Source organism: Convolutriloba macropyga, chromosome 12 (assembly GCF_964194025.1).
Source record: "Convolutriloba macropyga chromosome 12, txConMacr16.3, whole genome shotgun sequence".
NCBI classification, from domain to species: Eukaryota; Metazoa; Xenacoelomorpha; order Acoela; family Convolutidae; genus Convolutriloba; species Convolutriloba macropyga.
In genome coordinates, this window is record NC_134479.1 from 1,416,867 (window position 1) to 1,430,244 (window position 13,378).

Below are 13,378 nucleotides of genomic sequence, written 5' to 3' on the forward strand. Positions count from 1 at the left end.
CCAATGCTGTGAATATCTTCCTTGTCCTCGATCTCGTATTCGAGTTCTTGGATAATTTGATCTAGAATTAAATTGCATTGATTTGTCCATTCGAGACATTTGTTGTCCAATCTGTTTCTGTGTTTTACTGATGTCCCTTTGTGCTTCCACTACGGAATTAAGCACTTTTGTCAATGTATCAGTTTCAGCATTATCGACCACATTGAAAGCTGTTGACGATTCGTCGTCGGGTAAAATACTCTTAAGTACAAGGCATTTAGAGACTTGGGAGCAGAGGGTTGCAACTGTGTCTGTATCTGGTCGCATTAGCAGTTTTAGGCGAATCTGTGTAGGCATCCCAGAGATGAATGCATCTCTAATTCTTCGAGTTCGTTCACCAGATCTATCTGTGCCAGTTGCATTCGCAAAAGCGATGTTGGCAAGTTTAGTGAGATCTTTTAAGTAGTTCTCTGGTGTTTCTTTTGACTCGTCAAATTTTTCTTGAAATTTCAATTTATAAAGTTCCAGTTGATTTGCGCTGAAGTATCTTCGTTCTAATGCTGCAAGAGCATTATCCAATGAGTTTTTGTCGCCTGGTGGTAATTCAAGAAAATTGCTCAAAGCACCTCCAGTAAGGTCTAATTTCAAATAGTCGACTTTGCCTACGTCTGGAACCTGTGCTAATGCAATTGAACTTTGGATTTGTTCTTTAAAGACTCTAAAATCCTCCGTAGGAGAGCCAGAAAATGGTGTAAGTTGTACCGTAGGGGCACCAGTCGACGGAGTTATACTGGCTGTTATTGCTGTTGCAATTGCTGTAGCCGCTGCCGCAACATCTGTCATTTTTGATTACACCGTCACTTTCTTTTATGGTGAGCACGGGGGTCAAGATGTGAATTGTACGATATAAATTTGTGATCAATGAAGATAGAGGTATTGGATATCCAAATCGTCTAGGTTGATGGTTTCTGTGTTTTCAAAGAAGTTTCTGTAGAAATTGAACTCAAAAGTAGTGACGAACCGAAGAATTATTAGTTGTTGCACATTTGCATCCTCAGTAGCAACTAATATCTGTTTCGTATCAACATGGCACAATAAAGCGAGAAATTCTAAAGTTGTTTGTTGGAAGTAGATGACTGAGTTGTTTGGAATAAATAATTCGAAGGAGCCATAAATTGTGGCTTGGAACAAAGTATCTTGAAGAGTTGGAAGCATAATCTTTAAATCATTTTTTTTCAATGGGATTATAATTTCATTTTGTCAAAAATTTGCGCAAAGGCCAATTATTATAAGGTAAAAACGAAAAGGAAGAAAGGTGTAATGAATGTTGAATTTAATTGAACTGTGTTATTGGACAGCTAGTTTATTTGATTATAAAGCTTATCCAGGGACGACATAATATTATATTGGAAATCAGATTTATCAACTATGAAAATACCAACGTCAGAAGTGAACAAATTTTTATGAATCAAATAAAGTTTATTTGAGGCAGGATCAATAGCGTATGAAAGTAACTGTGATCTTGTCAAATCAATTTGGAGAAATATGTAGTTGTTAATAACGTCAATAGTTTTCAAATCGGCCATAGTTGTTTTAAACCACTTTTTTCTGTCACCATCTTATAATTATATATTTCATAGCAAAAGTTGTTTCTTTAATAATCATTAATGCTTTTATATTTCAGGTCTTCGCATGTCCTGTTAATTTAGTGGGTGTCTTAGTGGTTCTACCCTATTGCTTTCTTCAAAACAATCTGCACTACAACTTTCAATTAGCTTCTATTTCTTCCTTCAGTCTTTCTTTTCTAATGTAAGTAATCTATTGAATATTTCATCCAATCATAGCACTACAAAATATTATTTAAGAGTTACAAATTATTTGTTCTTGGATTAATTTTATTGGTTAAAATTTGTCCATGACACCACTGGAAGTGAAAAATCAAGTCACGCACGTAACTTAGCTGAAATTGCATGAACGAAGGAACAAAAAGCAGATTTGAAATGATTGTGACGTCAAATGGTCGTAACAAAAATCTTGACGAAATGAGAAAACCAAGAGACGGCCAATAATAGCCTCATCTATCGCTTCGCGGCTATTAATAACAAAGATAACCAAAGCCGGTAAAAATATCAGATACACGGAATAATGAAAACGAGAAGCTGAAAAAACATAATGAAAACGGTCAGCTGAAAAAGAAAAAACGATAAGAAAATTTAAAAACGGTAATCATTTTGTAAGAGGAACAGGATAAAATTTAAAAACAGGGAACTTTAAAATCTTCGCTAGTTCAAGAAATTTTGAACAACTATTCTTCAGGGCTTTTCACATGAATTTTTGGTCAGTGATAACCCACATGAACTAGGGCACATTAGACAACACTGAAAGAAATTCAAATCAAAAATTTCTTAATTTTAATAGGCATATCAATCACTCGATTGTTTACCCGCAACAATATCATCAATCGAATATTTCAAATTGTCCAATCATTTTTTTGAAAAAGTATCGGAAAAGGGAGAAAAATTAGAAAAGTGTCAGCATCAAAAATATAAGAACAGGCGGAGAAATTTACTTTAATGACAAACGAAACATACAAATTCTTATTAAACAACTCAAACCAAAAGATAACCAAAGCCAGTAAAAAATATGATAGACGGATTAATCGAAACGATAAACAAAAAAAACGGAGGAAAGACAATGATGAGAAAATTCAAAGCCAGTTTTCTTTTCTAAGCGAACCAAAATACGCAACAAACGAAAAACTATCTAACGCTCGTCAGATAATGTAGCTGCTAGGTCGTAATTACCCACACGAAATACGGCACATTTAACAAAAAATAAATACAAAAAAAGAGAATGTACAAAATTTCATTGAAAACAAGAAAAATTTTATCGCAGTATGCTTCAAAGTGTACAATCAATTATGAAAAAGTATCCAAAGAAAGGAAAAATTAGGATAAAACGTCAGAAAACAGCAAAAAAGACCAAAACAAAAATTTGACTTTACTTAATGAGATTTCTTTGACATAAACAAAATACTATTTATGCCACTCAAACGAAACGAAAAACAACGGTAGATATATGATCGACAGAATAAAGGAAACGATAAAAAGAAAGAAAACCGAGGAAAAGGAAAATGATGAGAATATTCCAAACCTGTTTTTTCAAAACAATTCTCTACAAGTTACGCAACATTCGAACAACTATTCTCCAAGGCTACTCCGATAATTTTCTGCACAGTCACTGATGACTCAAACGAAATATGGCACAATGAACAACAATGAGAAAGAACAGCAACATTTTTTCTATAACCACGTTTTCAGTTGCAATAGGCTCCTGAATCACTCGATTGTTTCCTCATAAAAACCCAATAGAATACTTCAAAATATCAATTTTTTTCGAAGTGACCGAAAATGGACAATTAGGAGAGTGTGCAAGAGACCATTGAAAGCAAAAAACAGGAGGAAATTTGTCTTAACTAAATAAAATTTCTTTGACAAACAAATTAATATTTATACCATTTTAAACACACTTGAACAAATTTATCACTCTAAAAAGTACACATTAACAATACGCCCTTGGAGTTCAAAAACCAAAACAATAACTCCTCTTTGAGTCGTAAAAGCAGAGGCACCAAATAATATGCTGACATGGCTATTAAGACAGGAGTGTGTCTTACGAATAAGTGATGCTTGATGGCGGGAATAAAGCAGATGTGGGTGCCATAGAGAGTTAGGAAGAAGCACTCCGTAGGGAATCTGGGATCAGAGGCACTTTTGAGAGACTCGCGGTACTCGCTCAGCTGAGGAGACGACATCTTCATCAGGGACTCATCTGCCAGACTGAAGCGACTCTTCGGGTGCACCAGATAGTCCGGGTCCACTTTGTCCAGGGTCACCTGCCAACGCACAAACTGCTAACAGCTGTTCAATACGATGAGGATTCCACTTATCGGTAGCGTCCCTAGTTATCCAAATCTTCTCTCTAACTTAATTCGCATTCACACCATCCACCAATGCACAATGCATGCCTCTTTTTCATCAATCAAAGTTCCAACTTCCTGATGAACTTTCAGGAAATTTCTACAAAATGTCTTTCCTGAGAATGGACAAGCGATGCGTTAATTGATAGCCCAGATACACAAAAAAGTGAGCAAGATCAGGAGTGAATCGACATGAATATTATAGAATTTACATTTCAGCTTCAACTGATACAAGAATTCAATCAAACGGCTGTATATTTATTAAAGACCACCTCTGATATGACACTCCAAAATGATATATCAAAATTAATAGATGGCTTCAGTTAAGATATGAGCTGAGCCAGAAAAATAGCCTTAGCTTAATTTTTTTTTGCTAAAAAACTTATGAATGGTTTATTTTCGTGTTAGAAATGGTGTCTGTCACATACTATACTGATTAGTGAGATGCAACATTTCCATACACCCATACACAGCTGCCCGCTGCTGGCTAAAGTACAAGCGTAACAGCTGACCTGTGGAACTTTATCAGAGATTGCATCAGGCGTTCAGTTGTTGTGTTAGTAGTCTAATATCGCAAGCGATACTCCTTTTGATTAATTGTAGGTGAAGTGGTGAGAAATGAGATGAGCTTGAAGAACCCTTGCTGCATTTTTGATATTTTCTCAAAATAAACTTCTCAAAGACGTTAGAAAAAATTGACCTTGATAAGAAATAAACATTGTTTTTTACCGGTGCATGATGTGGTCGAAATCCCTACATGCAAGCCCCAAATAAATTCAAGCCCATTTATGCAAGAATTAGGAAAAAATGTGTAGAAAGTTACTCTAATTTATAAAAACTTTTTTATGGGTATAGGAAAAAAAAATACCTCATATTGATGGATGAAGGCGACGTAAACTTGACAAACTGCGATGGACAAAATTTTGAAAAAACAAACTTCAGTTGTTTAAAAAATCGCACTTTTGAGGAGAGTAAAATTATTGAAGAACACTAATACCTTTGTAGATCTGCAGTCTCAAAAAGATTAAATAAACAGACCAGAAAAAAATCTTTTTTAAAAAAATGATTACGAATCTGTATTACGTAAGAATCTGTAAAGTTAGATTTTGATTAAGAATCTGTATTAATTATTGCTGCTTCAATTAACTGCTCTCAAACAACCTTCAATTAGAAACATACCCGGCAGATTGCCGAAAAATAGTCGCCGTTGATTCCCATAACTCAATTTGAGATAGAAAGAAGAGAAATTAATGATAAAATGATTTTTGTACAAAAACATTTTAAGTGCGAATTACTTTGATGTCATTTCGTAGTTGAACAAACTCCTTTTTCTTAGTGAGAGGCTACAGGGGTAGTATCAATACTAATCCAGTAAGCACTAGACATGTTAACTAAAACTTATAAGAACAAAGTTCAAGTAGAGGGCATCTAAAATTGGCCTTTATGGGTTTATCCTGTTTCTATTTCTGACTTTGATCTTTTACACTGACTCTGTTCATTTTGAATTGTTTTGCTGATCAACTGCGGTTTATAAAAGCACTGAGCAGAATTAGAGATAAGTGAAACTCGCCTAGAGAAGTCAAAACGATTTCACACAATGTTGAACAAGCTATTAATAACTAAGGTAAAGCGAAACAGAAGTTTATTTCATGAAGTAAAAATATCGCAGCACGACAAGTCCTGCCATACAATTGAAAGCGTATTCATAGACTAAACCACGCAAAAAGCGAAAAACGAAATTAAACTGCCGCATGTGAACTAAAACCTCCCAGCTCAAATTAATCAAATAAACCAAACCTGTGCTCAAATAAACCAAACATGTGTTCTCAAATACGTCTACTTGATAAGAAGAAAGTTTTAACGAACAAACTTAATTCAACAAATATAATTGAATTTAAATGCATACTTGAATATCTTACTAATTTCGATAAACAAAAGGAAGAGTTTTGGACTCAAGCAAGCGTGGAGAATTTACAATAAACAGGCCTGTGAAAGCTAAACACTTCATCAAGAACAGAGACATTGATCGAGTTTTGCAGTTGATTATAAAGAAAAACAGCGTCAACGCAAGTGTTGTCATTTGTTGTTGATTGATTGTAGGGTAGATAGTAATTACAGTCGGTCATCAATTTGCTTAGCCAATTTCTCTTAGATAGATCAACATTGAAGTCTCCAACCAATACGTCAGGTCTGAAGGTACAAAGTTGCCTAACCAGGGAAACTTTGAAATTCTGTAAGCTGTTGGAGTCACTTTGTGGCCGATGATGGACAAAGAGGAATCGCCTACAAACATTGGGGCAATCATAAGTAAATCAATTCAGCACGTTGATTACAAAAATAACTAGTTAACAAGTTAACGCAAAACAAGCGAAACCATTGTGGAACCAGAACAACTTTATACAATTGAATAATATATATTTTTAAATATATAATTAATTATATATATATATATATATATATATATATATATATATATATATATATATATATATCTAATAGTAAGTTATCTAATAGTATAAATTTGTTCTGGTTTCACAATGATTTCGCCTATTTTGTATGCAGCATATATTATATATATATATATATATATATATATATATATATATAAAAAATATTTCATAGATTTAATAATTAAAAAAGAAGCAGTTACATATCATCGATCGTTTCCACCTTCGATCGTTTCCTTCTGTATTATTTTGCTTCTTTTCTTTTATTTCGAAGTATATGAATTTTAGAAGGAATACCCAATTAATGGTGGAAACAGACATTTCACGTCGTTTCAATTCTATTGGTAGTAAAAAGAACAGATGTACAAAATACTAAAATCGAAAAAGTGTCGAGTTTGATGAACTGAGAATTACGATTCGGCCCAAGTTTAACCAGGTCTCGCAAAGAAAAACAATGTCAGCTTTTTGATAAATAGCAGACGCTTTGATAACTTTGAAATGTAACCGAATACTTTAAACATTATGGTATACTAAATTCAGTGTAGTTTTTGAGGGATTGGGTAATGGTAAAGAACAAACAATTTGTTTTTCAGTTCGTAGTAACTTCATTTCATCAATAACATCCTTTGAAGGTAAAACATGCTTATTCTTAAGTTCTCCAATAATTGAATTTCCGTTTTTAGTAACACAACGAGTCAGAGCAGTGTATGCACCACCTTTGAATGCATACCCGGACAGATCAATTTCCAAACTTTGAGCTGATTTTCCTTGGTACTTGCAAATTGTGGTTGCAGCGCAGAACTCTAAAGGAAATTGACACCTTTCCACTGTCATTGTCGTTTTGCTGTACTTCGATTTAGGCACTAAGAACTGCTGAACGACTCTCTTAATTGGCACCCAGTTGTTTCCTGTTTCGTTTGGATATCTCGTCTGATAAAACCTTTTTCGGTAAACGCCAATACTTTCGTCGTTTGGAAACTCAACAAACAAGGTACACGGAAGACAATTAGAGAACTCAATTTTTCGAAGGTAACCAAGCATTCCATTAATAATGGAATCCTCTTTGCTGACGTTAACGGTGAGCATGTAGGGCTGGTTGAGAACTAAGTTGAGACAATAGTGAAGTCCACCAGTTTCACAGGATGGCAGAGACTTCAGTCGCATAAGGATTGACTGGTAGCTTTTCTCATCAAGGGCATGATCTTTGACTCTATCCGTAGCTATTGCCTCAAACTTTTGATCCGGAAAACAACTGACTACTTCAGCATTGTAAGCTTCAACATTTTTCCTGATCGCACAGATACGCAAAGAACCTTCTGGAATCTGATTGTTTTTTTAAACTATTAAGTACATCCCAATCACAATCAGTCAGATTTCCTTCTCTCAGTCTGTTAAGAAGTTGACACCAATCTTGCTCATTTTGTCTCATTATCTTGGTTAGTTCGTGCAATCTGAAGCGAGACCACAAGTTATCGTTAATAGGAACATCTTTAATACGCGAAGATCGACTGAAGATGTACGAATCTTTTACTGGCGGTAGTTGAAAGAGATCACCGACACATACTACCGTCACGCCACCAAAAGGTTCATCACAATTCTTTATTTTCCTCAGACGCTAATCAATAATATGGAAAAAATAGTTTCCAGCTAGCGATATTTCATCAATTATTAGAACTTTCAATTGCGAATACTGCTGTCTGAGCCGGGATTCTGTCTCAAAACTCATTGCAAGAGCACGCTCTGAGTCGGGTGGTATAGCCAACAGACTATGTAAGGTCTCACCTACATTTCTCGCAGCTGCAGCCGTGAATGCGCCAATGCATACGGTTGGTTTTTGAGGCTCAATTTCGGTTGATTTGAACAATCTTAAGAGGCACTGATAAAGACATTTGACAAGTAACGTTTTGCCCGTTCCAGCACCTCCTGACAAAAGGGTACATCTTTTCTACACTACATTTTGCTAGACGCTTCCTTTCGTAGTTTAAAATTTCGAGCAAAAAACTTTTCTGCTCAGCATTCAACAGGGCAACAAGCTCCAAGAATTTCTCTTCTTCCATAAAACACGGAAGGTTCTCAACGGTAAAATTCGGTAAATCTTTAAGGTGTGATATGACTTTTCGGCCTTGATCAAGATCTTGACAGGCGTCAAAATTATCTAAACACCTCAAATTTGGGGCAGCAACATTTTCCAGCTCTAAATTGTTTGGAAGTTCATTGAGAAAAATTTGAGCCTTTTCGATGTCATATCTGAAAGGTTCAAAATCCTTTCTATTATTTTCGACAATAGTTTTTACTTTATTATATCTTTCCTCGAAAGTTGTGCAACCGTTCAATAAAGCACAATCCTCTTCCGAGCGATACGGGCAATATAACAATAACTGTTCACGGAAATAAGCCTCTCGTTCTTTGAGAATGCCAAAACCAACTGATCGGATGATTCTGTAGCTTCCCGGATTCTTAATTTTTTGAACTTGAGATCCATCTTTCAATTTGATCAAATTGCCAGAAGACTCTTCGCTATCTGATTCTCTGTCACTTGACTCAAGAGGATTTTGAGGTTGCCTCATTTTTCTTTCACCATAATACATTCTATATTTGGACATGAAAACTGCGAGGCAAACATTTTCCAATGTTTCGGGTCTCAAAACATACCTCATCTGCTGATTGGTCTCATAAATATTTGTATTACCATCTTCCATCTTTTCAATGGCTTCCATTGATTTCAGTCGATAACTACGCTGTTCAATGAGGCTAGTGTTGATGAAAATTACACTTCGTGTAGTGTACACAAAGCGCTGTCGAAGAAGAAGACAAACACATTCCTGAATTCCAATTTCATTTCCCCGCACAAAGGCATTTCCAAGTTTATGTAGGTTTTTAAACGAACACCCAGAAGGATCTGCTGCAATAAGTTGCTTCCTCTTTTCAGTCAATTGACTCATTCCTTTGTTTGGTTTAGTCATATAAGCAGTAATATACATTATCACAGCGTATATGTCAATTATATATTGAGTGTCGATATTCGCTTGCCACATCAATAAAATAAGAGGATAGTACCCATTTACCATCACAGCATTTGGCTCGCGAGCAAGGAAAACGGCAGGCTTATCAAGCGCGCTTCTGAGAACCAGTAGATACTGTTCGCTAGTTAGACCACAGAGCTTCAGAAAATCGCTGAAATTGTAGGTAGAGGCAGCACCTCGAGGTAGTGCCTTGACGAGTTGCATTACGTGTTGATGTTTTTTGCGTAGGCTTTTCAAAATTTTTTCATCTGTATCCTTAGGAAGGGGTCGCAGTATAGTTGTTTTTGACATAGGTGGTTTGGGGAACCCATATCGACAAGAATTAGACTTCCCACTGCAGTTTTTTCTGTGCGAGTGCATCTGACACTTTTGGGGCATCAATTGCTCCTGTTGAGACATTTGAACACCGTTTATTGTCTGCATGGTCAGTGAAGTTGAAACGCACTTATCGATGTATTCAACAACTGTTTGATCGTCGTTGTACCTAATATCAGGAGCACCTTTGACAAACAACATTATGTGAAGATGAAGGGATCCTCTGTACTGCGCTTCGACGCAACCGAAGTAATCACTTACACGTCCAATTGGGCTGTTGTCTGTCTGCAGAACATTAGCCAGAAACCAGGCGACCTTTTGATCGAAAAATCGAACAATAGTTACTGGATCACTTCTAATGAGTTTCAATTTTTCCTCATAAGACAAACTCAGTAGTTCTTCGTCAGATAGCGGCACAGAATTCGGATATAACAACTGATGAAAAATACGAAGTAGGTCAGGCCAATGGGCCTCTGGCATTGATAAGGTTTGAAAAATTGTAGCCTTCCCAGCTGCCGTGCCCATGCCATGCAATTTTTTTTCATATTCGCAAAATAAGGCTGCGAGAGTCGTTGATTTTTCAGGAAATCATACCCCTTATTTGTTTTTAGCAACTCAAAAACTCCTCCATTTTTCAGTTGTCCGGCATTCTCAGGCTTTCCCTTCACGTTTTTCATCGCGGCATGTGCTTTGGAAAAAACCTGTTGACTTTGCAATTTTTTCACTTTGAAACAAATATTCTCAACATGTCTAGCAAACATTCGATTTCTATGGCGCAATTCAATGACGCAGTAGTCTCCGTAGGTAAGCGGTACAACATGATTAGACATGCGAGCTTGTCCTGCAAAAAGCGATGGATAAGACAGTTCTTCGCAATGCTCATCCTGGTAAATAGCTAATGGATCAAAACCCTCACACGGTGCGTACGAAAAAGCTTTATTTATTTCTGGTTTAAGGTTTTCTTTGAAAATAACAGTATCATGATGCGCCATTTCATAATCATTGGGGTCAGCATCAGTTAGCACTTCATCTTCCATTTGTTCAAAAAAAATTTTACTGACTTCGATGACTTCGTAGCCATCTGCATTCTGTGCTTGTATTACAGGGGGGTACCAATTTTCATTGAAGGACACGTCATATAATTTCATTAAATCGGTTCCCACCAACGCTCTTGCTGCGTTTAAAACCTTACTAGGTTTACCGTACATACTTATATAGGGTTTTTTATCGCTCATTCTTCTTTTGAAGTTGAAAAGAAGTAAGTCGTCCGAGATATCTCTGGGGATCTCCTGAACAGTTTTTTCGCAACTATTGGGCACATTTACAATTCCACTTGCACAGCACGAATGTCCACCGGGTTTCTCGTAGATATTTACGAAAGGGCAGCGCTTCGAAACGCATTTTTCCTCAATTAAATTCAATTCTTTCAGCACATCTGGTACTACGTTTAGACCGACACCATTCAAAACAGAATGTGGGGGGATTCGTTCTTTTCGGAGATTCTTGTCACAAGTTTTACATATCCATCGTTTGCTCTCCACACTTAGACAATTTGGGAGTTGTACATTAGAGTTAAGTACAGCAGCAATGGAATTAAGAGCAGTGGAATACAGGACAACTTGCTTACGTGAAAAAAGCTGCTCGCAGCTGGTGCACACAAATTGTAAGGGGGAATCGTTCAAAAAATTGCGCCATTTTTGGATTAAAATTTCGGGTTCTGAAATTTTGTTTTCGTGATACCTTCGCTGACTTCTCACTTGATTCAAATTGTTGATAGTAGGGTTTTCAAATCGTTTTTTTGATCTGAGCAGATTTTCTTCTCTCAGCTTGGGAATTTGGAATCGTTTTAGAGCAGCTTTTCTGTTTTTTCTCTAAACTCCTCTAATTTGAATCTTCTTAATGATCGCAAACAATTTTTTGTTTTATTGATCCGATTCGACAACCATTGCCGCACTTTGAGAAGATTTTTTTGCCTTGTCGTGCTTTCCGAGACTCGCTTCTTCTGGGAAGCCCTGTAAGCATCGTCGTTTTTGTATCTTTCACGTCTTTTCGCGTTTGCAGTATCTTTGTTTTCTTGATACCATTTGCGTATTTTCTCTCGCGGGTTTGTTTCCTGAGGTTCGTTTGCTTTTCCTTAGTCTTCTGTTTTTTGATCTCCAAACGTTGGAGTCTCTTTTGTCGGAAATGGGACTCCTTATTTCTTTCAAATGAGTTCAAATGGTTACCACTCAGATCATTTTGGCTAGCAATGGCAATTTTCTTTGCATGGTAATTTTGCCTCCTCTTCTGGTTCATTTTGTCTTTGTTTTTTTGATAGTAGATCGCTTGTTTTGTTAATTCTGACCGGACATCAGATATTTCTGACGAATTGCTCGCAAACGCAGAGCAACTTTGATTGACTGACGGAGTTGTCGGTACTGTATTATTTAAGACTTGCGGTATAGGATAAATTACAGGGATTCGGTTGTGACCGGAAACTGGTTGATAATGAAAATTTTGTAGAAGAAGATAAATCGAAACTTCATTTTGAAAGAAAGGACTACTGTAAACAATCCAGCCCAGATAAGCATCGCAAACAAAGACCTCGCAGCCAGTAAGGAAGCAAAACGTTAGAATCTCTAAATCGCCACCCCATTCTGCATTGGCAAACATTTTTGATCTTGCTAGATACTCGGAAGCACTAGCACACCCGTCGTAGGGGAAAAGGAATGCTTGGTATGTATACAGGGCTTGACAAATAATTGATCTCAGGACATAATGGTCTGTTACCTCGCCCGTTAAGACCCGACAAATACTGGTGATCAAACAGTTTCCATCATGAGGAACAAAAGATGGAACAGGCTGTAATTGCGACAGGGGGACAATACCATCAAAATTGCTGAAAGGTGCACGAAGAGGTAGCTGCAATAATGAGCATAATTGCGCTTGCTGATCCAAGCTTAATAGCCGAAAAACGGCGTTGTTAGCAGCAGGTTGATAGGGATGAAGAGATAAGTAATGTCCAGCAAAGTTCATAACTGAAGAAGGTAAGAAATTAAAGGTAAATATATTGAAGGAACGAAGACTACAAAATAGTCTTGTTACGAACTTTTTGTTCGAAATGCTTCCAGATAGCAAGCAACGTAATTGATAAGTCGAACTCCATGTTTAGATTTATTTTTGAAAGATTTCGAAAAATGGAATATATTTTCTTAAAGAATAACACTATTTAACTAATAAATAGGATACGTAGAAGTAGAAAAGCCGTAGAAGCCGAAGATTTCTCTAAATAGGGGACAAAAAGCTCCTAGGTAAAATGCAGAGCAAATTAAACGAAACAGCAGGAAGAGTTGGAAAACCTTTATGAAACTAGGTTTTCCAAGAAAGCCGTTAAGTTAAATGCAGAGGAAACAAAATGGAACATTAGGACAGTAGTTGCTTTGCTAATTCGACAGTTAGAAATATAACAGTTAGAAAACCTGTATGAAACTAGGTTTTCCAAATTGCTCAAAATTATCCTGGAGACATTGTTGAACGTAACTAAGAGCAAGAATAACACCAGAATACTTAGGAATGAAATGAAGTGCTAAAACAAACAAAGTAAATGGGCAACATGTTACATTGTGTTCAAAACTATTTATTAACATCACAAATTT

The 13,378-nt window shown here is 36.4% G+C and overlaps 1 protein-coding gene across 1 annotated transcript in view; it reads right to left on the reverse strand.

Moving 5' to 3' along the window:
* LOC142350275 (ubiquitin conjugation factor E4 B-like) overlaps positions 1–13,378 on the reverse strand; it is a 250,124-nt gene that overhangs the window by 152,112 nt on the left and 84,634 nt on the right. Inside the window, exon 4 of the mRNA XM_075402058.1 lies at positions 3,656–3,874. Within this exon, the coding sequence (XP_075258173.1) occupies positions 3,656–3,874 (219 nt within the window). The remainder of the gene's footprint in view (positions 1–3,655; positions 3,875–13,378) is intronic.